The sequence below is a fragment of the Ctenocephalides felis genome, unplaced genomic scaffold (assembly GCF_003426905.1).
Source record: "Ctenocephalides felis isolate EL2017-DRISC unplaced genomic scaffold, ASM342690v1 CF-g0.4_SCAFFOLD_01170, whole genome shotgun sequence".
Taxonomy (NCBI): domain Eukaryota; kingdom Metazoa; phylum Arthropoda; class Insecta; order Siphonaptera; family Pulicidae; genus Ctenocephalides; species Ctenocephalides felis.
Genome location: NW_020537324.1, coordinates 4,630,935 through 4,658,376, shown reverse-complemented (window position 1 = coordinate 4,658,376; position 27,442 = coordinate 4,630,935). Strand labels below are relative to the sequence as shown.

The 27,442-nt window shown below is 31.5% G+C and overlaps 3 protein-coding genes and 1 long non-coding RNA gene across 4 annotated transcripts; 1 reads left to right on the top strand and 3 right to left on the bottom strand.

Moving 5' to 3' along the window:
* Positions 1-3,504: 3,504 nt before the first annotated feature.
* Positions 3,505-4,249, bottom strand: LOC113367965. The gene is made up of 3 exons (XR_003366320.1): positions 4,142-4,249; positions 3,978-4,082; positions 3,505-3,909 (listed from the first exon to the last, which is right to left on the bottom strand). It is a non-coding gene; the product is annotated as an uncharacterized LOC113367965 (long non-coding RNA).
* A 4,473-nt stretch (positions 4,250-8,722) lies between these two features.
* On the bottom strand, positions 8,723-9,914 carry LOC113366243 (charged multivesicular body protein 4b). Its single transcript, XM_026607818.1, has one exon. It carries the CDS (start codon positions 9,631-9,633, stop codon positions 8,971-8,973), a length of 663 nt encoding a protein of 220 aa, XP_026463603.1. The 5' UTR covers positions 9,634-9,914; the 3' UTR covers positions 8,723-8,970.
* Positions 9,915-17,343: 7,429 nt separating this feature from the next.
* Positions 17,344-17,910, bottom strand: LOC113366068. The gene has a single exon (XM_026607619.1). The coding sequence runs from the start codon at positions 17,908-17,910 to the stop codon at positions 17,344-17,346; it is 567 nt and encodes a 188-aa protein (XP_026463404.1).
* A 6,321-nt stretch (positions 17,911-24,231) lies between these two features.
* On the top strand, positions 24,232-26,169 carry LOC113368402 (DNA-binding protein RFX2-like). Its single transcript, XM_026609948.1, has 3 exons — positions 24,232-24,330; positions 24,615-24,850; positions 26,120-26,169. The coding sequence occupies exons 1-3, from the start codon at positions 24,289-24,291 to the stop codon at positions 26,145-26,147; spliced, it is 306 nt and encodes a 101-aa protein (XP_026465733.1). The 5' UTR covers positions 24,232-24,288; the 3' UTR covers positions 26,148-26,169.
* The last annotated feature ends 1,273 nt before the right edge of the window (positions 26,170-27,442 follow it).

The window sequence follows — 27,442 nt, the reverse complement described above, 5'->3', positions numbered from 1 at the left end:
CTGCACAATGCATTTATGTTCTTAACTCGATTTTTTTTCATATATCTCTAATAAATATTTACAAACTTTTATTTATTAAATTATACTATATATATATATATTATATATATATATATATGCATAAAAATCTCTAATAAGTTATAGTTGCAATTAATTTCATAACTTCATTCATAAATACTACAAACAGCTAGAAAAATAATTGATATTAAAGAAACAATTACCAGAGATTAACTTATCATGTTTATAACTCTTATTTGGGTAATGGTTGCATGAATTGAAGAAGGGCTATATTCTTCATCACAACTTTCTAAAAAAATATTTGGATTGACAGAAATGAAAGAAATTAGCGATTTCATTTTATTGTTGGCAGTGAAGGTTATTTCGTAATTATAAAAAATGCAATATGCATGTTACTTTTTATGCAAGGTTTTATTAATATCATAGATACCTTTATTAGTTACAAAAGTAACCATAATATTCATATAATTTGATCACACGGAACATACCAAAAGCAGTGGCGCATTAAGCTTTCTGCCGCCCTAGGCCCTATCCGTTCTGGCGCCCTTTTTTAATAGACAAAATTTTACTTTTTTAAATAAACAATTTATTTTGAATTATTTAGATATAATTTTTAACTTTGCGTTGGGTAAGTTGTAGTAATTTTAAATAGTAATTTCGGAGTTACGGAGCAAAAAGTGCAGAAAATAGAAATCGAGTTTTTGAGAAAACGGAGCATCCAATTTGAATGATCTAAAAAACATTCAATTTGTAATGATGGGAAGAAGTGGTAATTAGCTTCTGGCAAAGGCAGGTCTAGCCGTTACGGAGACACCTAGCTAAATGTGCAAAAATGGCAGTTTTTGAGAGAACTAAGCGTCCGATTTGAATGATTCAAAAAACTTTCTACTTATTTCAACAAAATAAGTAATTTTGAAAAAAAAAATTTGCTTCAAATTTTTTCAAAAATTCTTTTTTGTTTATATCGAAAATAATTCAAATTTTATTTTTAATTCTGACTAAAGTTTTAAATCTCACATATTCTGAAGAATTATTAGATGCTTTTAAAAAGAATAATAGTAATTGATTTTGAATTAGAGGTTGAAAAAATACTACAATGCAAAGAGATAACATATATTTTATCAAAAACCATATACCTCTTCGCATTGTAGTATTTATAGTATTTATAGTTTTTTTCAACTAATTCAAAATTAATAATTATTGACAATATTCTTTCTGAAAGCATCTAATAATTCTTTATGAAGTTCTGAAAAAAAATTTAAAAATAACATTAACCATATATTAAAAAGCAAAGATTATTTTGCAAAAATTTTATTTTAAGATATTTTGACACATATATTGTCACATTTATGTTTATTAATTACATAATTATTTAAATATTTTAATTTTGATAATTATATGTACTTAATTAGGATGCAACTCTTTTTCCTCCACCCATGGGGTAGAGTTGCCAGGCGCGTTTTTTTTAATGTGGTGTCGCCACAGAAATAGATACTTCTATTCATATTTACGTTTCTAACATTTCAGATGGAAATGGATATAGTGTAAATACTACTAAGTATCGATTTGTGCAGCCCTAATCCACTTAAACTAACTTACAAACTAATTATGCCTAACTGACCCGAATATATCGCGAATAGAAGAACCCCCGCGAAATGACCTAATGTACCCAAAAATTTCGGTTTTTAAAAATGAAAGAACCTCTCGTGGTAAAGAAAAAAATCAATATAAAATGTGTAACTTTAGTATTTTAGCGGTGATTGTAAATTTATAAAAAAAGAGCATTTACATGATGTACCCCCCAGATCCACCATGTAAACACTTGAAAAAAAACTTCATAGGTTCCCAGCCTATGAAGTTTAAGGACAAATGATAATTAATTAATTAATGTAAAGAAGAGCGCGAAAATATAAGAGAGGTTCTTTCATGACGCCACCCTTTTGAGCTCTGAATAAAAGTACGCGAACAACCCCAAAAAAAGTACGGCCAAAGATTTTAATGTCGAAACGTCCCCTAACCTGATATTAACTAAATACTACTATGATAATAGTAAGTCTTATCTCACAGTTAATTTTCCTTTCGATTATGTCATATCATCCGATTCAGTTGTAGGCGGTAGTTCAGGTAGTAGTGGTGCTAGTTGGTTTCGAGTTGATGATATTTTCTGCCAAATCTCGTGCAAGACCTAAAAAGAGGTAAACATAGAATTTCATTACATTTATTCGTATGGGTTGCAGAAGTAATTGTTGGTACCCACTTGCACATATCCTTTAAATCGGTAGTGGTCTCTTGGTGGTTCGTGTATATCTTGGTAAAACATATAGACATACAATACAATGTGTTCTTTGAAAGACATCTGGAATGAAAGTTAGCAGTATGCCAATAATTTTAGTATCTTGATACATCAATTAGTCTGATCAGTTTCTCCTATGGGTTGTGGAAGTAGTTCTTGGTACTCATTTGGTAAGCAATTTTCTTGGAAAGACATCTGAAATGACATAAAAAAAACACAAGTGCCCCTAAAAATAGGGGCAAACATACAAACGGGGCCCCGGTAACAAAAATAAAAATATTATATACTTATATCTAACCAAGGTCTAATTACTTAATATTAACTTATGAATACGAGAAAACCTGTAGGTATCCATTTTGAGGTGAACTGAAAGGGTTAAGGGTACTCTTGTTAGAGTGTAAAGATTGCTATTTGGTATGTTTAGCATCTCACTCCCCAATATGAAGGGTTTACCTTAGCGCCGTAATTCGACTCAACAAAACCTGCAGTTACCAGTGGAGATTTTAACTAACTACACAATTAAAACAGAATCTACTTACCAACTTATTGATTGTTACCGAGTTATGTTTACAGATCCGAGAGCTTGACCGCACTTATGTATAGTGATGCATTAAGCCTAAATTCGAATGTACTAACGATGGGCTAATGATAAAGCTAGAAATGATTAAAAATGTATAGAACGGCGTAATTACGCAGGGGAATGCTTAAAATCGGAAAACTCGATCGGATTTTTCTAGATCGTGTTCTTTTTGCCGGGCACAACATCACAACCATCACTAATGCACTAACTTGTGTCCTCCGTATTGGATTGACCACCTGAGATGACTGATACTGAAAAACGATCGCGACTCCGGACCTCATACGATAGGAGCCTTATAGGCAGGTGGGGATTTAGTTTAGGAGTTTAGAAACTCCTTGGAAATGATGTGTGTAGTCTTTATCGCGACTCTGGACCACATACGACAGGAACCATATAGGCGGGCGGCGGCGGATGTAGTTTGCACTAAAGGTTGTGCAACACTTTGGAAACATTGCATGCTGTCGTTACAAAGACGCAATCACTTTTTAAGTATCAGTCCTCAGAGGTAGTCAATCGAGTCGTAAGTGCACAATTAGTGTATAGTGGTGCGTGTGTTGTTCCATGGGCGAAGAACACACAACCCAGAAAAAGTGAGGCTTCTCCGATTGTATGCGATCCCCTTTGTCATCACGCCGTATCATACACATCTATAATTTCAAGCTTTTTGATCAACCAAAACAATAGTATATCAGAATTTAGACTTAAGACATGACTACAAAATACGGTCATATCTTCGCACCTACGACGAACACAACTAGGTAACATTAAATAAGTTAATAAGTATAGATTCTGTTTCATTCGTGTAGTTAGTTACGCACTCTACAGATAATTACCGGTTTTTATTAAAAGTCAGATTGGGGCTCCAAGGTAAACCCTGTATATTGGTAAACGCAATGCTAAGATGTACCAAGTAGCAGTCATTGCACCCCAAAAAGGGTACCTTCAACCTTTTTAATCCACCACAATCTCCTAGCAGTCCTGGTGCTTGCCGTCGCGGTGAGAAATTAATTCTGCAACCCTGAAATAAAAAGTGACTTGAAAGAAATTAAATAGACAATGACTTATAAATACTACGTGGTAGCCTACTCGTATTTATTCCAGTGCTCTGGTACATCATATAGGTACACATGTTCTCCTGTTCGTTGTTGTAGTATTCAACCTCGTGGTATATTTAGTCGAGGCCCATTTACACTAAAATAAATGTCAATTTTGTTATTTTTCACATAATTTAGGGTTTTGTATCATCTTACCTTTTTTTTTAACTTCAAACAGTACGTCTTCAACATTTCTCCGTTTAGGAGACTTATTGTGCAATCACAAAAAATTTAAATTATTTAATTAAAACAGATTCATTGCATTGGAGCAGAAAAATCAGTCAAAATAAAAACAAGTAATTTATTTAACAAAGTTTTTAGATTTTTAAACTAGTTATTTACATCCATGCTACTAATAAAATAATTCTAAAAAATTAAGCATTGTACATATAATACTAATTAGAAATTAAAGTGTATGGGGTTGCGTTGCTTCTGGGAAAAACATCGCAAGGATCCACACACCGATTGAAAAAAATTAATTTATTAACGAAACGCGAATTACTAGAACCTGCCGTGGGGGGTAGGCGACAGGAACACATTTAAACGCGGATATCGTTTCAAACGATATTAAAATTACGAGTGACTTACTCGCACGAACAGAAAAAATTTAAATGTGGACGCAAATAACTCAAAATTATAAAAAATAATTAAAAATTGTAAATGTGATTGAATAAAAAAAATTCATGCACAATAAATCCCTAAAGCAATCCGCCACTGCGCAAAACACTGTATGAAATCTGAAACAAAACAAATGTAGTCAATCGTAAATATCTGAAACATAACATTTATATTAAAATTTAATATTATTTAATTATAGTTAAATTTAATAATCTAAAGATTGCATTAAATTATTTATGTTAACTCAAAGGCTAAAATTAAATATTTTCACAACAATAAACACTAAGGCGACACTTCAGCACAAATATATTGAATTAGAAAATGTAACGCAAATGGTTTAATATTAAAGAAACGAATTTTTACTTCAATTTATTTACATTCTTATAATTATAATTCAACAGAAAATCAAGTCACATCGAATCAACCAAAACACAAGTCCCATGACACGTATTTGAAACTGAATGCACGAAATGATTACATAATACATAAATATTTTTTAAAAGACTTACCACTGACCACCGAGTAGTGTCCACCGAGAGGTCCAAATACAGAATGATTTTAGTTGGAAATTACGCATCTCTTATATTAGGGTCAGAAAGGGACAAAACTATGAATTGTTACCAGATGATACTAAAATTCAAAAATTGTTATCTAATTGAATAGTTTCGGGTTCGGAACCATCCATAGAGGGTGCAATACGAAAAGTTTATTGTACCTCACAATCAGTGATATCACATAATTCAACCTTCGTGGCGAGATGGTCAAAATTAATACTGCTAAATTTGCATCTAGTTTTGTTTGATTCATATATTTGATTTGATTGTAAAGTATTATTTGTATTAAATACGTTTTTGCTTGTATTTGCGTCTTATTAATTTGTGCGTTTTTATATATAGAAGAGAATTATCTAGATCAAGATCAATCCTTAAAATAAATTGCCGTGACAAAAAAAAAATCGGAAAAATTTGCCGCCCCCCAAATTGTGCCGCCCTAGGCCCGGGCCTCACGGGCCTATGGGGTAATCCAGCACTGACCAAAAGCATTTGATTTAAAATTTTCAATGACGTTTTTAATAAACGTGTGATTTTTGTTTCTATATGCAAAGATATATGCAATTTTGCAATAACTTTTCATAAACATAAAATTAACTTAGCATGAATTATTTATATTGGAACAAAACTAAAAAAATTGAATTAATTGTTTCAAAGAGTATCATCTAGTAAACATTGGCTTTAAATAATTAGAAAATCTTTCATTAAGTATTGTATACTCACTAGATATTATTCACATACTGATGTTCTGTTCCACATATAAGTTTAGAATATTTATATAATTAAGAATTATGTACGTATGTATGTAAGTTTATCTGAACATAGTTCGATAGATCCTTCTTTGATGCATGTTATGTGTTGTTCATTGGGTTTAGACGACCGTTGTGCCCCGCCCTACCCTATGTCAATTTTATTTTATATTAAATTTTAAAGTGTCATTTTTATTTTTAATTAAAACGTTTCTATAGGCTTTTCTTTTAAATTAACATGTAACATATTTGCATATTAAACAGTTTTTCTTCAGTACGCTTTTAATGACGGTCGGTTAGTATGACGAGATTTCGGCGTTTCTTCGATGTCATACTAAGCGGATTTTACTGTATATATATATATATATATATATATATAACGACATATTTATATGTTTATGTCAATATATATATTTATGAGCAAACTGAAAATAATATAAAATATATATATATATATATATATATATATATATACATATATATATATATATATATATATATATATATATATATATATTGACATATATATTAAGGTTTATACAAAAAACGACATTTCAGAAAACCGGTTTTCGAATTTTAATTTTACTAAAAAACCGGTTTTCAAATTTTATATAGAAAATAAATTTTTGCTCGAATATTCTGTAATTTATCCGCAAATTTAGTGTAATTTATAGTAGTATTTGACTAAATTTAATTAAAAATGAAAATGAAATGAAAAAAAAATGAGAAAAAATTTTGGAGAAAAATTTTGGTAAAAAAATTTTTGGGGAAAAAAATTTTAGGGTAGAAAATTTTGTGGAAAAAACTTTGGGGGAAAAAAAACAGGGGAAATTATTTTTTTTTTCAAAAAATTCCAAAAATTTTGGAAACAAAAATTTTGAAAAAAAAATTGGGGAAAAAATTTTTTTGGAAAAACTTTTTAGGGTAGAAGAAAATTTTGGGGAAAAAAAATTTGGGAAAAAATTTTGGGAAAAAAATGGGAAATTTTTTTTTGGGAAAGCAAAGCTTCGTTTGGCAAGGCATCAAAGTCTGGAAATAAAGAAACAACAATATAAGTCAATTGAATTACATAAATAAATAAATAAATAAAAACAACTGAATTTTATCAACATACATTTTATTATAAGTGATTGAAGCAAACTCCAAATTTTTTAAAGCGGCAAAGTCTGGAAGGAATTCATTAGGAACAAAGTCTGGAAGAAGTTTTTCGTCTCATTAAAAAGCATCAAAAGCATTTGAAGCAGCAAAGTCTGGAAAGTCTTCATCGTCTTATGGAAAAGCATTATCAGCATTCAAAGCCTAGTAAAAAAATCATCATAAGCAAACATACATTACATGAATAAATATAATTATGACAAAGTTTAATTAACATACATTTTAAGCATATCAATCCAAGCAGACTCAAATTCTTCAAGGCAGCAGCAAAGTGACTTCAAAGTTCAGTAAACACCAGCCTATCATCATACAGCATAGTATTTCCAAATCTTCAACTTCTTTTTTCATTTTCTTCAGCTATCATCATTTTATCTTGAGCAGGCTTGATTCATTTTGTGAAACTCGGTTTCAATACAAGTCTTCAATACAATTTATCTGAAATAAATACACAGCAAACAAACAAACAAACAAACAACAATACATTAATGTACCTTATTTATCATAATATAATAGAAGAGAATAATAATAATAATAATAAATAAATATATTTCAGTGAATATAAACGTGTAAATAATATTTCTTATTTCGGATTTTTACCCGTAGGTGTATTATCCATCATATATGGTAAAACAATATAACCCGAGAACAACAATGAAAGGCTATCTTAAGCACCTACATTCTATATTTTAGTGTGCAGTATTGGAATACATACAAATTGGAATGCGACATCTGTCGCATATATGCACTTATGATTTAAAGTTACAGCCAATCATGAATTAACCATTCTGTAATAACAAAAAAATAAAACAAAAGATTTATAAGTTGTTTAATACTATTTCGTAACTTCTTTTCGTAACATCATGATTATTATTATTGATTCATGGTTTATAACTAATTATTATTACTTCTGATAGAAGTTGAAAGCACGTAAAACTATGTTCGATGCTATTTTATTATTTAATAACAATCACTTATTCAATTTGTTATATTGTAGATAATTATTAGTTTACCAGAGTTTATTTTAGTCAATCAAAAACTTGACGGTATGCCATAACGGGAAACTATAATTTAACTGAGAATAAGAACAAAGTTTTATGGCAATTGTTATTTTTGTTGTAGTTGAATAATTTATTTCAAAATATATATCTAATCGAAACAAAGAGTAAGTTAGAAATGTGATTTGTTATTTACCACTAACTATAATCAATTAATGATTGTGATATCGAACATTGAAGATTTGTGTTTTTTTTGTTTGTACCTTTCTCTTTAAATTATTCATAAATTCATAACAAACTTAATTAATAAAGAATAATTTAAAAATAAAATTTCACATTAGTTATTTTAATTTATTTATATGCAGCTGTAAACCTACATTATCTGCAAGCAACATAGGTCTATGTATATAACAATATTAGAGTATATATTATTGAAGTGACTTATCTATGTTTTTTTTTATTAGTAAAACAAAAGCTAATATTTGTAGTTGTGATTTTGTAGTTTAAACTTACAGTTCAAACTAATGGTTTGAAAACAAATAAAAAGAAAATATCAAACTTTTAAATACTCAACAGATCCATTGTATACCATATTTGTTTTACAAAAAACAGTTTTTGTTCTGAATTTTTTTAGTAATACATATATATACAGAGTACTAATAAAATTTAAATCACATATTGAATGTTGTATTAAAGTGAACCAATGTTTTTTCATTACATGAATGCAAAACTCCAAATAAATAACAATTGCTTTAAATTTAAAATGTCGAAAGCATGTAAAAAAATCATTTTATAAGAATAAGTAGCAAAATATTTTTTTCATTAACTTGAATAATCTATTTACGGCATGTAGTGCTTTAAGCATGTTTATATAAAATTAATTTCTTTATTACAAGCAGATTTTATGCAAACTATGATTATGATGCCCACATTTCCAATTCCTTCATATCGGGATCCTCTTCTTCTGCCTTCTTCTTTGATTTGGGTGCTACAGGTTCAGCACTAGGCACTGCGGGAAGTGTGTCTTCCGAAGGAGTTGTGACTCCAAGAAGTTCTTTATCAAGTTCCTCTTGTTCAAGTTCTTCAAGTTCTCTTTCCAACTCATCTTCATCAACATCTTGTCCAAAAGCAACTGGATTAGAAATTGCATCTGATATTTCACGAGCAACATCTTGTTGTTCAGCAATGTCATCCATCATATCATGTACTTGATCAACGTCCATATGTTGGTGAGCAGCTTTCAGAGCATCTGCTGCATTTTTCATTGTGGTGAGCACTGCAGTATTAGTATTCGCCCCTTCTAAAGCTTCCCTTTGCATTTCAATAGTGCTGAGAGTGCCATCAATTTGTTGTAATTGTTTTTCATAACGCTTTTTTCTTTTGAGAGCTTGTATGGCTGCTCTTTTATTTTTGGTTCCATTTTTTCTAGCAACACCAATTTCAATCTCAATTTTCTTCTCTAAAAACTCTTGTTTCTTTATAAGCATTTCTTCAGTTTCCCTAAGTTTCTGGATGGCTTCTCCGGTGGTGGGTGCTTTTTGACCCTTTCCACCACCAAACATTTTACTAAAAAAGCTCATCTTTGTCACGACTTTAGAACTATCTCACAAATAGAAATATTTAGCCCAAAACCAAAATTATCTATCCTATGTGGTGACTCACCCACGACAGCTTTTACTATTTTTATAAATACACAAGCGACACATACGATTCAATTACTTTAGATCGTCAAAATTTTCTACTATATATTGTGTAATATATAATCTACACTAAATCTAAGAAATGATGCACAAATAGAATTAATAGAAGAATGAAATATCAAAACGCAAAATAAATTTTGACGTTTCTATTTTATTCAGAACCATAGATAGATACGTGAGATGTGTCAGCAGTCTTCCAAAAAAAAACTTGCCTAGGTTGGTGTGCTAGGTTGGTGTGCTGTCAATGTCAATCGTAAAAGTACTTGACACCAAAGATAAACGAAGTATATGGCGTTGAACGATTATACATTAATTAATAATTATACATTAATTAATAATTATACATTAAATAATATAAATAAATATACTTAATTTACTATATTGATTCTTCGAAAGAAATAACTGTCGAAATGTGAATACTCACTGCAAGACTAAGTTGGGCTAAGTTTTATTTTGACAGTTCAACAAGATGGCGCCATAGATAAATAAGCATAACATCTTGACATGACCAAAGTTTCGAAGAAATCTACCATAACATAACAAAAATCCAATATTGCAACAAATTTCTGACAAAATGAAAAATTATTACAAAACACCAAAATAAGAAATTAAGGTTAAGTTTCGACAGTTTCGACGAATGTTTTGACCATTATATGAAATGTTTTGACATATATGAATACTCTGCTGTTGGTGCCCCTGCTCAGAAGAATTTCTGATTTTTTGAATGTTGATACCGTGATTTTTTCGTTTCAGCACTTTATTAATCCGGTCCTGGACAATATAATAATATAGACGTTTCATTCTCGCGATATTTAGGTTCAAAAAAATTAGTTATTGCTACGGGCGCTATATTGCAATGGCGCTTCAATCGTCATTCAAATTGAAGCGCTAAAATTTGAAATAAAAATATTTGTACTTTAAAAATATTGTACTATCAATAAAACAAAATAATTTTAAAAATAATTTGTTAGAATTTTAATTTTGCATCGCAATTGTATTAAAATTTGTGTAAAATATAATTATAAATTAAAAATATATTAAGTAATAATAAAAATATTTCAATCAAGAGTATATATTATGATATATGCTGGAATCAAATCAAATCAATAAATGTAGAAAAAACACACATGACTACAGGTTTAAATACAAAACACACATAACTTGACATAACAACTTGTATTGAATTTTAATTTGTTACTACAAATTGGGGTTGTAAAAGTGGGGTATTAATAAATTACAATCATCAGTGATTAATAAATTATAATATATGAAAGGTTTTAATGATAATATAATGGAATAGAATACAATCATCATCAGTAAATTATAATATATTCAGGTACACAATTAGAAATGATAATAAAATGCAATAAATAAATATCCACACGAATGTCATCTTGCTGCAATGAGACTGAAAAGAATTCATAAGCGGTAAAAAATATATTAAGTGAAATATATTTATATATATATATATATATATATATATATATATATATATATATATATATATATATATATATATATGTATATATATATACGAGTTTTTTTTTTTTTTATTTTGTATAGCATTTACGCATCCCAGACCAGGCCCTATGTCTGGGTATGTTGGACTCAACAAATAATACCAACTAAAACCTCCGCTTTACCAGCTGAAAACAAAAATTAGCGCAGGCCACGCTTAGTGTTACGAATTGCCAGCTGTCTCTTTCTCATTTTATCAAAACGCAATAAAGCTTTTGTTTTCATAACATTCCTAGGATTTGTGAAAGTTATTTTACCGCGTAGTGCTGAATTAATATCATTAACCCAATATCTGATAAAATAAGGAACAAAAAGGTTTAAAAATATTAACTTTAAATTATGGATTGGACAATCAAAATTAAAATTTTGAGTAAAAACAAGTTTATCCAAAATGCAACTAAGCAATATTTTTAAATTATTCTTCACACAAATTTTAGGCAAAAAATGTTCTGAAACTCTAATGCATTTTGAAAAAATGTTCACAAAGCTTCTACAAGGAAAGACAAGAGATCTTCCAGTCCGATCCCTAACCCTTATTAACCAATAATCATCTCCACTCTTTTTTGTTGCCAAAATATGAGTCTTGCACATCAAGCAAGATTTAACATTTTTCAACATTTTCCTGGAAATGAAGCCAGTCATGTATGTAATAACTTGAAGATGAAGTAAACTACTACTTTCTTTTTCTAATGTAAATTCATCAGTAATCACATTAGATAAAGCTAGAATATCTTCATTCAAGCTAGACTCACACATAACATTGATTGAAGCATTACTCAATAATAATGTTTTTCCGGTGTTTAGAGCCGTGTTTTAACACGGTGTTTTTCACGGAGTTTTTCCAGATTTGTTGCGGCCCAGTGCCTTGTATATTCCTAAATTTTGGCCCAAAGAGTAATTTAGGTTGGACATCGCTGACCTAGACAATATAATAAGCCGTTTAGAGCCGTGTATTTAGCCAAAAATTTAATACCATGGCTCAAGGTAATTCTCTTGAAGTGATTTGTTTGGACGACAGCACAGTGCCAGAAAACGAAGGTATAGATAAATTAATATATAATCACTATAATAAATATAAATCACACTTGATTTTCCACAGGAGTTCTAGAATGCCCGGTTTGCTTACAAACTTGTATTCACCCAGCCCGCTTGCCTTGTGGACACATATTTTACTTTCTTTGTATTAAGGTAATAAAGTATCAAATAGTTTGTAATCAATAATAATACTGTTTATTAAGTAGATTTGGTGTATTCTAGGGAGTAGCATTTCAAAATAATAGGTGCGCTTTATGTAGAGCAGACATACCGAATCATTTTTTGGAGCATCCCAATCTTGTGAAAAATTATGAGCAGCCAAAACCAGCTCCTGATAGTTATCAATGGTTTTATAAAGGGAGAAATGGTTAGTAAATAATTCTTTATATATAATATGTATATTATAATTTTAACATTATTCAACCGTCATGTGTCGTATTTAATATACCAAATGCGTCCCTACAACAAAAATCACTGATTTGTCTTTTATCTTTTATCCTATAAATGATTTCTAGTATTGCCTTTATTTATTAACTGCGGCACTTGTTTTACACAGGTGGTTAGTGGCAGTTCGACGAGCGAACAAGCGCTGAGTTAGAAGAGCATTACAATAACAATTGTGAGGAGGCCGAAGTCCTTATTTGTGCCAGTGTATATGTTATTGACTTTGTTGATCTTATACAGTATGAAAAAGATCAAAGTTGGAGAAGTAGAAAAATAAAACGAGATATTAAAACAATAATAATACTGTTTATTAAGTAGATTTGGTGTATTTTTAGGAGTAGCATTTCAAAGTAATAGGTGCGCTTTATGTCGAGCAGACATACCCATTAATTTTTTGGAGCATCCTTATCTTGTGGAAAATTATGAGGAGCCAAAACCAGCTCCTGATAGTTATCAATGGTTTTATAAAGGGAGAAATGGTTAGTAAATAATTCTTTATATATAATATGTATATTATAATTTTATAGTATTGCCTTTATTTATTAACTGCGGCACTTGTTTTACACAGGTGGTTGGTGGCAGTTCGACGAGCGAACAAGCGCCGAGTTAGAACAGCACTCCAATAACAACTGTGAGGAGGCCGAAGTCCTTATTTGTGCCAGTATATATGTTATTGACTTTGTTGATCTTATACAGTATGAAAAAGATCAAAGTTGGATAAGTAGAAAAATAAAACGAGATATTAAAACAATAATAATACTGTTTATTAAGTAGATTTGGTGTATTTTTAGGAGTAGCATTTCAAAGTAATAGGTGCGCTTTATGTCGAGCAGACATACCCATTAATTTTTTGGAGCATCCTTATCTTGTGGAAAATTATGAGAAGCCAAAACCAGCTCCTGATAGTTATCAATGGTTTTATAAAGGGAGAAATGGTTAGTAAATAATTCTTTATATATAATATGTATATTATAATTTTATAGTATTGCCTTTATTTATTAACTGCGGCACTAGTTTTACACAAGTGGTTGGTGGCAGTTCGACGAGCGAACAAGCGCCGAGTTAGAACAGCACTCCAATAACAACTGTGAGGAGGCCGAAGTCCTTATTTGTGCCAGTGTATATGTTATTGACTTTGTTCATCTTATACAGTATGAAAACAGATCAAAGTTGGAGAAGTAGAATAATAAAACGAGATATTAAAACTAGCTTATTAAAAGGAATTGCAGGGATTGCAAAGAATTAGTTGATAAGTAAAAGCCTTCAAATAAAATCAAGAAAATGCCTTTAAGTAACCCAGAGTAGGGATTTTTTTTTGAAATTCATTTTCAAAAAAAATCAAAATTGTTAAGTAGGGTAACATATTTATTTTGTACATTTTTATAATAAGTGCGTGCCATCATTAAGCAGATCTGAAAAATAAGCATATGAAGAAAATAAATAATTTTTTCTAATAATTCATAAATTTTTATTAAATTCAGACTTTTCTGCTTATTATGAAAATACTGTTTTTCAAAATTTTGTTATTATTTCAGAACATCGATTTTTTTTTTAAATTAAAAAAAAACGATTTTTCTAAATTTTTTGAGAAATTAGAAATTGGTGTGGCCTTGATTCGATTAGCAGACCACACGGATGGCTGGTATTCTTGGACTGTATTTGAAACTAAAAACGTTCTTCTTCTATGATAATAACAAACTAAAAAAATGACCTCACTTTGAACAATAAAAGGAAACTCAACAAAACTTCTAAACTCGACTGACTCGGAAGGAAACTCAAAACTGAACCAGAGAAGGAAAGCAGGCTGAAAGCGTACTTATGGAATTGGAAGCGAATTGAACGCGGAACTGAACTCGGAATCAACTAGAACAGACTGAGCACATGTCGGAAGTCTAAGGTTTTGGAGGAAATAGACAGGTAGTCTGGATTAGAAAGAAATAAATCGGTTGACATATTGCAACCCCGAGATGGCGACTATATTATTATTATCGACGCATGTAATAGTCATGGTGGCGTCACAATTTCTTCCCCGGGCGAAAAGGGTACCTTTTAAATACAAGAAAATATAAATGGAAATATCAAACTATGCGAAAATAAAACACGTGAGAGATGGTGAAGAAATAACATGTCGATTCCTAATTGAATCTAGAAAGTACAAGTTTTGACGGAATATCTAATGCTTCTATGTTCACCAATCAGAATCAATGTTAAGGATAAGTAATCTTGACAGGAAAGCAGTAACCTTGTTATTTGTTTAAAATATATTATAGTTGCTCAGTATCTTGCTGTAATGATAATGTAAATGATTTCAAAATATTCTAATAGATATAACTTCCATGAGACTTGCATATAGCACCACTGGTAATTATTTTAGGTTTGCATCATACATGCTTGTTTTCGGAACACATGAGAATTTGTCTTGGTGGAATTAACAATTGCCATATATAAGATGCCTTTATGTTGAATAGGAATTAAAATTTCATTGACCTTGTTTCGTGGATTTGTTGTGATGGTTGTAGTTTATTTTTGAGTAACCAGCATGATTTGAAACAACCAGTTCGGATCTGGAGTGCGTCCACTATGGGGCCGTATTCATTTCCAAATCAAAGGCATTTTCACAATAACTGCAATATTATGATGATTCATAGCATTCGATATTCTTGAATATACAGATTTTTGAATATTATCAAAAGTTGTGAGAACAACTGAGCAAATAACATTCTGCTGCTCTTGAGTGTGATTGAGTTGTCATGCGATTCCTCTGAATAGAAGCAAGTTACTGATAAAGTTACTACATATAATGGTAAAAGGTAAAAGGAAGGAATTAATTGAAAGGTAACAAATAAAAGCATTAGACTTTTTTTTATATCGTTTGCAAATATGAAAAAACATATTTCCTCACCATAAATTACTGTGTAGGTAGGGGGTAGAGCTTTACTACAGGGCGTTTCAATAACGTAGCCTTGGTTCTTACCAAAGCTGTCCGCACCTCTCCGTCTTTTCCAGGAAAAACGTCTTCAATAACCCCCATGGACCATTGAAGAGGAGGCAAATTTTCATTTTTGATTAGAACTCACATACCCTTTTTAGCCGGGAGAGAAGGGGTGTTCCATTTTTGACGTGATTGTAAATCACTTAAATATTCAAAATGCCATCTCTTCCAGCAAGATTGTAATAAAATAATACAATCTTGCTGGAAGAGATGGCATTTTGAATATTTAAGTGATTTACAATCACGTCAAAAGTTTTATCAATTTATTTTATCAATTAATTGTTTTCGCGTCGGTAAATCTATTTGCAATATGTTTTTTTATGGAAGGATGTTTAAGGGAGTCAAAGTGAGGAAATGAGCTGGCGTAAGAGGTTGAGGATCACTTGGATCTGAACTCATCCAAAATAATGGTCGAGAATTGAGAAGCGCCTCAATTTGGATTAACACGGTATTTAATTATCCTCGTAAGTAAGAATTTGTTCACCTATTACTCGATATAAATGCGCTTTTATAGATTTTATGTTGGACTCCCACAAACCCCCGAAGTGGGGTGCGGCTGGCGGATTGAAAGACCAATTGATATTATGCTTGTGAAGTTCGGAGTTTAATGATGCACTAAATGTTTTTGAGTTAATAAGCTGAAATATATGTTTCAGTTCTGATTTGGCACCAACAAAATTTGTTCCGCGATCTGAATACAAACAAGAAACTGGACCTCTTCGTGAAATAAAGCGTTTAAAACAATTTAAAAACGTCGAAGTTGTTAAATCGGAGGCAAGTTCAATATGTATTGCTTTTGTGGAAAAACAAATAAATAAACAAATATATGCTTTTGAACTTTTCACGCCCCTAAATTTTCCCATGGTTACGTGAAAGGGACCAGTCAGTACCGGTGTGCTGAAAAGGTTTTGCCTCCATAACACGAGGAGAAGGTAAATCAGCCATAATAGGAGTAAAGGATTTAGGATTACTCCTAAAGCACCTATTGCATTTATGAATACGTTGGTGTACAATACTGCAAATGGATAAAATCCAGTATCTTTGACGAAGAATGGAAGTGAGTAAATGTGGACCAGCATGTAAATGTTTCTCATGATAATAATCAATTATTAAATTTATCACGTGATCCTTTTTGGGTAAAAGCAAGGGAAATTTATGATCAAAATTCAGGTTAGCATGTGTTAAACGTCCACCAACTCTTAAGAACCCATCATGTAAAAATAGTCGTAAAGTCCGATACCTTTTAGGAAACTTTTTCATTTTCAAACAATCAATTTCTTCGAAAAAAAATAGATTTGTTGGATAAGTTTGATTATAGTTAATTCGGCTTTGTTGAAATCTGAAAAATATATTACACTTCTAGATGGAATAATTTTGCAGAAACGTAAAATAAATACAAATATTCTGCATAGTCTGGTCCATGAAGATATAGTGGAAGTAAATTCGTATAGATCATTTTTACAGGAGTTTACCATTAAGCAAGAGAAAACCTTTTCTTCTGGAACATTTTGCATGGAATCTACCGCAGAACGTATGGGCCAATGTCTTCTTTGAGAGTAAAGCCACGAGGGACCTTTGAACCAATTACTATTATTAAGCAATTAAGTATTTGGCAACGAACCACGAGAAACACAATCGGCAATGTTTGCCTCGGAAGGAATATGATACCACTTGGCAGAAGGAATTAAATCATGAACTTTCGTTACTCTATTTGCGACAAAAGTTTTCCATCTATGAGCTGGACCTGTTAACCAATGAAGCACTATCATCGAGTCCGTAAAACCATATACCTCGTCGATACATAAAGAATGATGATTGGAAGATATGACAAAGGATAATAATTTTGCCAATAAATGCGCCGCACACAACTCTAACCTAGCTAAAGTTTGAACTTTAATTGGAGTAATTTTTGATTTTGAAACAAGAAGGTAATATTTATTATCATGGCAAGGCTTGATATAAATCACAGCCCCATAAGCCTTTTCTGAACTATCCGCAAAACCGTAAAGAGAACAACGAATATAATTTTTGGTACCTACAAATCGAGGAATGGAAAGATTAATTAATTCTGGAAGTTGATTATAAATACTAAACCATGTTACAACTAATGAGGAAGGTAATGGCTCATCCCAATCCAATTTTAATGACCATAGTTCTTTAATGATCATTTTGAATTTGATTGTAACAGGCGTAATAAAACCTAAAGGATCCCATAGGATAATATATGGCGTTTTGTCCAATTTTGATGGAGAAGGTTGATATTAAATTTGAAACAATCTTGAATTGGATCCCATCTCAATCCCAATACTTTAACGGCAGTATCAAATTCAGAGATTGCTTGTGAAAAATTAATTTGTGTTTTATGGTGTGATTCAAATTGTTTACACATTAGACGATCATTCAAAGCCCACTTTGCTAGTTCAAAACGCGCGGAACGGAACAAACTCGATAATTGAACGTAAAGTTGTTTTGCGATTTCGACGGTGTCTGCACTAGTAACCACGTCGTCGATATAAATATCATTTTGAATTATATCAGTGGCTAAGGGGTAATTTTTGCTCTCATCTTTAGCTAGCTGTTTAATAGTGCGTAACGCATGAAAAGGAGATGACGTAATACCAAACGTGACAGTGTTTAATTCATAAATGCCGAGGGGATCTTTCGGACAAAATCTCCAAAGTATCCTTTGAAATCGTCTGTCTTGATCACGAATTAATATATTTCTGTACATCTGTTTAATATCGGCCGTTAACGCAATTTCGCCAAAACGAAAATTAAGAAGAATTGTGATAATGTTAGACTGTAGCTTTGGCCCGGAAAATAGGTTGGCATTCAGGGAAGGAAATTCAGCATTCTTTGCTGATGCATCAAATACAATTCGTAACGGTGTGGAGGAGCTGTCTTTAACACTAAACATACCATAACGGGTCAAATGACCCATTTTGAACTTTTGCATTGAAAATGCACGTATAATTTCATTGCGTTTAAGTAATTAAAGTACAGTTATTAACAAAAATTTTTTCTTGTTTTGTTTTGTTTATTCTGAGTAATCCTTCTTGTATACCGATATCTACCACAATGGGTCTTTTGACCCGGAGAGAATTTTTTGGTTTATGAGATTGTCAAGTCATATTTGTAGTCAGTAAGTTGCACATTCTTCTAAACACTGTTGCGTAAAGTAGTTCAACGAAAATAGCTCAGAATAATTTCAAGAAAATATCAAATTTTGATTGAAAATAGCTTTTTATTGTTAGAAAAAGTGGCAGAAATTGAAAGTCTTGGTAAGTACCTAGTTTATATTTTATTTTGATAGCTATAGTTATACAGGTTATTTTTTACCCAGAAAAATGTCGAAGCAAACAAGACATTACAAGTTCTTAGAAGATAGAAATAATATTGGCGAAGAGTTTTCAGAAATTAGTGAAGATTATTTTCAGATAATGAAGATATATTGGTTGAAAATAAAAATGAGTTGGATTCAACAGATACCGACGATGAAGAAAAGAATGATAAACATTTACCTGAAACTGTTTCATATTACAATAAAACCAAATTTGGTGTAGACATGACCGATCAAATGGCGAGGAAATTTACTACAAAATCCAAGTCTTGCTGATGGCCTCTCCAAGTTTTTTTCAATATCCTTGATTTAGCTGGCATAAATGCCTAGATTTTGTACAAGCAAACGATAGGAGAAAATATCTCGCGACAAGTTTTTTTTACTCAAGCTAGCAGAAGACCAAAACCAAAACAAGAAACAAATACAAAAGTATCGTTGCCTAAGTCTACTATAGATGCTTATAAACGTATGAGATGTCAAATAGGTTACTGTAAAGAAAATAAAACCAACAAAATTTGCTCTAAATGTAAAAAATATGTTTGCGGACAATGTACAATAGACACTAAATGCTTATGCTTATTTTTGCTTTTGTAATAGAAATACTCAACATACTTTTTTGTTCAATCATAATAAATTTTTATTTTTATTTTCTTCCTAGCATCCATATTTCATACATTCAAACATGATCATCGGGTCATTTGACCCGCTATGGTAGAATTAGGTATATATTAAGGCTTGGTATGATTAGTGTTAATCACGGCGAAATGTGGAATATAATACCCTTCATTGGCTGCAGAATCATTTACATGGCCTAAAAATGACATGTGTTTTTGTTGTAAATAATCTTGAATTACTTCTGAATATTGTTTATGGAATTCAAAAGATTTCCGAAATTTTTGTTCTAAAATCCTATAACGTTTATGCGTGAGTTCATATGATTTCTGAAAATTTACATTAACGTTGTCACGAAATGGTAATGCGACCACGTAACGTCCATCGAAATTCCGTACTGTGGTGGACGTATAAAACTGTTCGCAATAATCGTTTTCCGACACAATCATGTCAGGTACATCTTCTAACTCAAAGAATGTTTTCATTTGTTTAGATAAGGAATCATGTTCAATCGTGCATAGATTTGTCGAACTTGAATCAGGCGATGCAACGTTTGGAAGAGATCCCATTATTACATTACCCAATTTTGTATCCAATGCGATAGGTGAATCGACGGTTTTTATGTGATTTGACATAATAATAGCATTAAATACATCACAACCCAAGATTCCATTAACAGTTTGAGGAATGAAAAATTTATTATCCGCCAGTTGTAAAGATAAAAATTTATTAATGCAATCGAAGGGAATTTTAATGGTCGGTTGTGGTTTGACAATTTCATGAATCACATAGGCACATACAGACATTTGAAAGGAACAATCATTCGACATAATAATAAAATTTGCCATGCCCGTAATTTTTTGCGAAGAGTTACCTATAGAAATGACTTGAGCATCGATCGGTGTTATCTCTAGTTGAGCGGATTTACAGAATGACTCATTTTCAGTCACATAGTTGCGATCGCTTGCAGTATCAATAATGACACGTAACGGACTAGTTTTAATACCTGTTGCCAAAACATAAACAGTTCCGGTCGGCATAAGATTTATATAATGTGATAAATCTGATCCATTTACAATGCATAAAGTATTACTTGGATTGGAATCGGAAGTTTTCTGTTTCGAATTTTTGGAATGACTATCTATTGGAAATTGTTTTGTATTGTCAGCACAATTATTTGAATGTAATAAAGTATGATGTTTTGAATTACAATACAGACATGTTTTCTTAGAATGACACGGATTGTTACGTTTATGACCCAGGCAATTCGAACAAAGATTCAATCTCTTAATTGCCGACCATCTGTCATTGATATTTAATTCAAGAAATTGCGAGCATTTAAAAATATTATGACTTTCGTTGCATAAGTAACATTGAAGCGATTTGACACCGCTGGTTACCAAAGCATGAGGAATGTTGGGTTTTGTAACCTTCTCGCGCAAATCATAAATATAACTTTGACCTTTTTTGCACTTTATTTATGAATTGTAATAATTATTTATAGGAAGGATATTCGCCCTGAAAATAATTTTCAAATTTTTCTTGTAAATTGGTATCTAATTTGGATAGAGCGATCGATGTTAGTAAAAAATCATACAGGTCTGGAATATTTAATTGATTTAATGCTTGTACAGCAGTGTCAAATTTCTCGATGAAGTTATGCAACTGTGATGAGTTTACAGTTTTAAAAGACATTAACTGTTTGAAATGGTTAATGCCCAGATAACGTTTATTTTCGTATTTGTTTATCAGTGCTTTCCATAAAATTGAATAATTATTGGCGGTAGGTAATATAGTATTGAAAATTTTCATTACTGGGCCTTCTAATGCGCCCATTAAATAATGAAATTTGGATAGCATATCAATCTCGAGATTCTCGTGTATAAGTGTTTTAAATGTTTCGTAAAACAGCGGCCATTTTTTTGAAATCACCCGCAAATTTGGGTATTTCAATTGTTGGTAGACGGGATTTTGAAATAAATTTAGATGGGAAATCTTCACTTTTTGTAAAAGAGGAAGTATTATTTACAGCAGAAATAATTTTTTCAATATATTTTATCTCCGCGTATAATTGTTCCACGGATAGAAGGGCAGCATAATCCGGTACGAAACTGGGATTTTCCAACGCGTTTAATTTATTAATATCGTCGGTAAGTTTTATGAATTGATCTCGAATGTTATCTAACATTACCAGGTTCGTACAGAATTGTTGCTTGCTTGACGCATCTTCCACATCTCTGCTCAAGTCATACGTCTTCTGTATAATGGAAAAATACATTTCTCGTTTTGAAATTAGTCGTGCGACTTCAGCACTGGCAGATACACTCTTAGGCGGCATGTTTAGGATTATATAACTTGGAAATATAATAACCTTACCTTGATATCCGGTAAATGCAAATATATATATATATATATATATATATATATATATATATATACTTGTAAATTAGTACTTAGATTCTGAATTGGCAACTTGTAGAAACTCTCAATCTTAATTGAGATCCGGCTCGGAAGGCCAAAATGTGGTGTGGCCTTGATTCGATTAGCAGACCACACGCATGGCTGGTATTCTTGGACTGGATATGGACTGTATTTGAAACTAAAACGTTCTTCTTCTATGATAATAACAAACTAAAAAAAATGACCTCACTTTGAACAATAAAAGGAAACTCAACAAAACTTCTAAGCTCGACTGACTCGGAAGGAAACTCGAAACTGAACCGAAGAAGGAAAGCAAGCTGAAAGCGTACTGATGGAACTGGAAACGAATTGAACGAAACCGCACTCGGAATCAACTAGAATAGACTGACCACATGTCGACACGGTTCCTCATCCAGTCACTGGCGGCCATTTTTTGACACGACAATATATGAATGCTCTGCTGTTGGTGCCCCTGCTCAGAAGAATTTCTGATTTTTTTAATGTTGGTACCGTGATTTTTTTGTTCAGCACTTTTTTAACCCGGTGTTTATTAAGGTGCGTCCACACCTAACGAACGAACACGAACGAACATGTCGAACAAGAAAATACAAGAAGAACGAACAGGAACACGAACGAACGCGAAAAATTCCAAACAAACTTGAACAAGCGCTTAAAAGCAGTGAGCGCTTGAATTTTCGTTGTTCGTAGATGTTCCGTGAAACGTCAGTTTTAAAGTGCGTCCACACCTAACGAACGAACACGAACGAACATGTCGAACAAGAAAATACAAAATAGAACGAACAGGAACACGAACGAACGCGAAAAATTCCAAACAAACGCCTCAAAGCAGTGAGGGTTTGAATCTTTTTGTTCGAGGATGTACCGTGAAACGTCAGATTTATTATTTAAAGTGGCGGGAAAGAGAAAAATTATTTAAAGTCATCAAATTTACAAAATTTGTCAATAACAGCAATATCTTATAATAAATACAACATAAATTAATGCATTAATGCACATTTTAACACCAAAAAAGAAAAATGTTTGTCTACATTCGTGGTAGCGTCCACACTGCACATACGAGTTCAACATGAACGAACAATTCCCTTTGATGTACCGACAAGTTGCGGAACATTGCTCGCCATGTTTGTTTATGTTCGTTCGTGATCGTTGTGGCGTCCACACTATGCTGTTGCCGTTCGTTCTGGTACGTTCTTTATGTTCGTTCGTGTTCGTTCGTTAGGTGTGGACGCACCTTTATTAAAGGTTTATTGATATGGATATTATTGATATGGATATTATTGATATGGATATTAGTTTATTTATTGATATGGATGTAAATGTAAAATCTGAATTATTTGTATAGATTTGTTGACAATCTATACAATATTAACTTATCGGATGTGCGTTAGCTTAAATTTAATACCTTTCGATAACAAAAGGAAATGCAAACTACATTAAAATTATTCAATTTTTTTTTTAATTGTTGTTTTGCTTTCTGCTTGCGCTCGAGTGTTCAATTTGGCATTGTCAATGAGCTTTATTTATGCCATGCAACGCGCATACATTAATTTTGGCCATTAATGATGCTAAAAGTTAATTTTCATCGGTCGATTTTTTTAGTAATATTGATATTTACAGTTTTTCAGTGATTCACCATTTATGTGGCAAATATTAAGAAGCAATATAAAATCACTAACATTGAAACAAGTTTGCGATACTCGATGGGAAGCAAAAATTAAGGCGATTAGACCACTACAGCATAAATAATAGACTATAGAAATAGCCGAGAAATCTTCTACTTGAACAGTTCGGCGTGAAGTTGAATGTTTTGCAATGAGAATTAAATCCAATTAATTTAGTAGTTCAATAATAATACAAGCTGAAATTTTGGAAAAGTTAGATTTCATTAGCCAAATGATGCAAAAAGTTTCTAGGAACATTATTGAACTAGTGTAGATTTTCATGCTACACTCGTCGCGCCTCTATAGCAGGAGCGGAAAATTAATATAATCGACTAGCTTTATGTTTACTTATCTATGCTACTAGCACTCCTGCTCATTTCCTGGCAACCGTTGCACACCGTAGCATTTAAAAGATGGATAGTCGCTCAGTTATAGTCAGTTGAAGTTCAGACGTTATTAAAGTCAGTCGAAGCTCAGACGTAAATAATAAAATGGAAGGCGGTGAACATAGAAGCAACAGCAGACTATTGGAGGTAATTTATAATCAGTTATATTTATTATATATAGTACAACTGATTCAATTCATTATTTTATAATCAAAAAGTTTAAACTTATGTTGTGTGTGATAATAAGTCTTTAAGAATTACGAATTACGAATTACTTTTTGTTGAACTATGATTCTAAAATCTTTAAAATCGGTCGACTTTGAGAGAAGCTTCTTTAAAAAAACATGTACTAAAGTTGTGTTGCCAACTTTTATCAGGATTGTAAAATGATATGATAGAATCCCTTATTTAAATTTCATCATTTCTGCTAGGTTTTATGGTTGCGTAAATTCTACGAGAGAGCCAAGGGCGTGTGTATACCCAGGGTGATGGTGTACAAGCAATACTTCTGCCATTGCTTAAAATATAACTTGGATCCAATTAATAGAGCCAACTTCGGCAAGGTGGTCCGTTTTGTATTCCCGGGTGTGGGCGCGAGACGCCTCGGTTCTCGAGGTGATAACCGGTACTATTATTCCGGGATAAGAAGAAAACCGCAAAACAAAAAGTAAGTAAAGAAAGTTTTATTTCAACACATAGTGCTAGTTGTACTAATTAAGGTTTTTTCTCATCACACCTCCTTCAAATTCAAATCCTCAAAAATATAGTAAATTTTGTCATGTTCATTGTATCATTTTTTTAACTTACCGTAGGGTAAGTTATTGTAATGGGCCGATAATCGGAATTGAACATTTTTACATTTCTCGACGTTTTGAAGGTTTCTGAATATTTTGGCATACCTCAAAAAAAAATGAATGTGTGTGTGTGTATGGATACAAATTTCCAGTCACGTTTTCGGGCGCACGGATCAACCGATTTGAATGGTTCAAAAAACATTCGATTCCTATCGATAGGGAAAAGAGCTGATTAGTTTTTGGCAAAGGCAGGTCCAGCCGTTTCGGGGATACAGAGCAAAGAGTGCAGAAAATAGAAATCGTCTTTTTGAGAGAACGGAGTATCCGATTTGAATAATCTAAATAACATTCAATTAGTAATGATTGGGAGAAGTGTTTATTAGTTTTTGGCAAAGGCAGGCCCAGCCATTTCTAAGATACGGAGCTAAATATGTAAAAAATGACAGTTTTTGAGAGAACTAAGCGTCCGATTTGAATGATTCAAAGAACTTTCTGCTTGTCTTAACAAAATAATTGATTTTGGAAAAAAAATTTTGTTTCATTTTTTTTTGTATATCGAAAATAATTCAGATTTTATTTTTAATTCTGACTAAAGTTCTAATATACTTTAAACAAGTGATTTTAACTTTGCAATTCAGTTTATATAATTCTTATAAATATTAGACAATGTTACAATATTTATAATAATCTATTTGAAAACATTCAGTATTCCTCGAACATTTCGTTACGGTACGGGAAGTTCCAGCAATTTGCCTTAAGGCACGATGCCACCCACCCCACTAGTTCTATGCTATTTTCATACGAAGATTTGATTGATTTGCGCACTATCTAAAAGTTAATATTAAGAGCTAAAACTTTCAGAGAATTGTTTTTTATCAACTTGGAACCATTTAAGCCCTTGGGTAAAATTAATTACCACTTTGTCATAAAATATTAATTTTCATTTAATATAAAATAATATAATATAAAAATGAATAAATAAATATAAAAATATAGAAACATTATTTTTTATTTTCTATATGTGATCAGGATTAATTCGAATCTTTGTTCGAATTAATAATATTTGTTTAACATATTTAATAATTTTTATTTCTTCAGATATTTGTTGAGCATATTTAATGTGTTTTGTTTTTTTTTTTCAGAAATAAGCACACAAAATTGACACATTGACACAAAATGGAAGAATTCGAAGGATAAATTTATTTATTTATGTATTTATTTATTTATGTATATATATTTTTTTTCATTAAATTCTTTCTATTGACTAATAATTGATTCTATTATTTTATTTTTGTTTTTTTATTTTATTTAATTTTTATTTTTTTATTTATTTATAATTTTAATATCTCAGTCAGGCAGGAGTATCTGCTATGGAAGCAACTTTATTTTGTCCTTTTTTTATTTATTTATTATTTATTTACTGGCCAAAATTCCAAGATTAAGGTAATAATAACAAAAATAGTACTAATGACATTTAAATTTACACAGTAGAGAATTTTACCAATCATTATTTTGATGTTTTATATTTTTTATTCCAGAGAATTAAGATGTCTTTCCCTCCACATCCTGGATGCTCATCGTCTGCCCTTACGTTTGGTGCCACAACCATACTGCGTTTTGTCGATAAATCAAGTTCGAGTCGCCAGAACCAGAGTCAAGTCTGGACCAGATCCTCTTTGGGACGAAGAATTTATACTCGAGTAAGTATACTGTAAATGATAATAAAAGATAAATCAATCAATCTATTTCCAGAATGGGTTCGATCCAGTTTTGTTTCGCACTTTTCTCGTGCTTTTCTCTGCACTTCTTCAATTTATCTGAAACATTTTTATTGTGTCGATAATATTTATTTAAATTCCTCCAACAGGGATGTACCATCAGACGTGGTATCGTTCACCATAACAGTTTTAAATCGAGGAAAACGTGGAAAAGACTCAGAAGTTGCAGAATTAGTAGTTGATTTATCAACTCTAGGAAACGGTCAGGAAAGAGAAGATTGGCATCAGTTGTCTGGTATTACACCGATAGGCGATTGGGGCAGTTTGAGACTGAGAACAAGGTAAGGATAACAGATATTATTTTGTGTGATTTTAGTATTCGGTTTTATTGATAAGTTGATTTTTGTTTAAGGTATTTACATGATCTGACAATGCCTGCAGAAGAGTACAGTTCTGTGCAGATCATTACAAGTCAGTAACAGTCAAGGATGCAATGTGATTTAATGCTTTCTTTCAGTTAATGTTGTTTTAGAACATGGTAGTTTATTATTGACGAACCCAACCACTAATAAAATTTATTAGTATCATTCACTCTGCCCCCCAGAAAATCTACACAAACTCCAAAAATTATAAAACATTAAGTAAAATGTGCATGATGTGAACGAAAATAAATTGTATATATATTATTTTGTTATTGTCAAATAAAATGTATAAAAATTTCTTAGCAAATGTCATTGAAATAAAAAA

Coding starts and splice junctions, on each gene's coding strand:
- LOC113366243 (XM_026607818.1), bottom strand. CDS start 9,633: ATGAGCTTTTTTAGTAAAATGTTTGGTGGTGGAAAGGGTCAAAAAGCA.
- LOC113366068 (XM_026607619.1), bottom strand. CDS start 17,910: ATGATCATTAAAGAACTATGGTCATTAAAATTGGATTGGGATGAGCCA.
- LOC113368402 (XM_026609948.1), top strand. CDS start 24,289: ATGGAAGGCGGTGAACATAGAAGCAACAGCAGACTATTGGAG. Junction 24,331..24,614: donor GCAACAGCAGACTATTGGAG/GTAATTTATAAT, acceptor CATTTCTGCTAG/GTTTTATGGTTGCGTAAATT. Junction 24,851..26,119: donor AGAAAACCGCAAAACAAAAA/GTAAGTAAAGAA, acceptor TTTTTTTTTCAG/AAATAAGCACACAAAATTGA.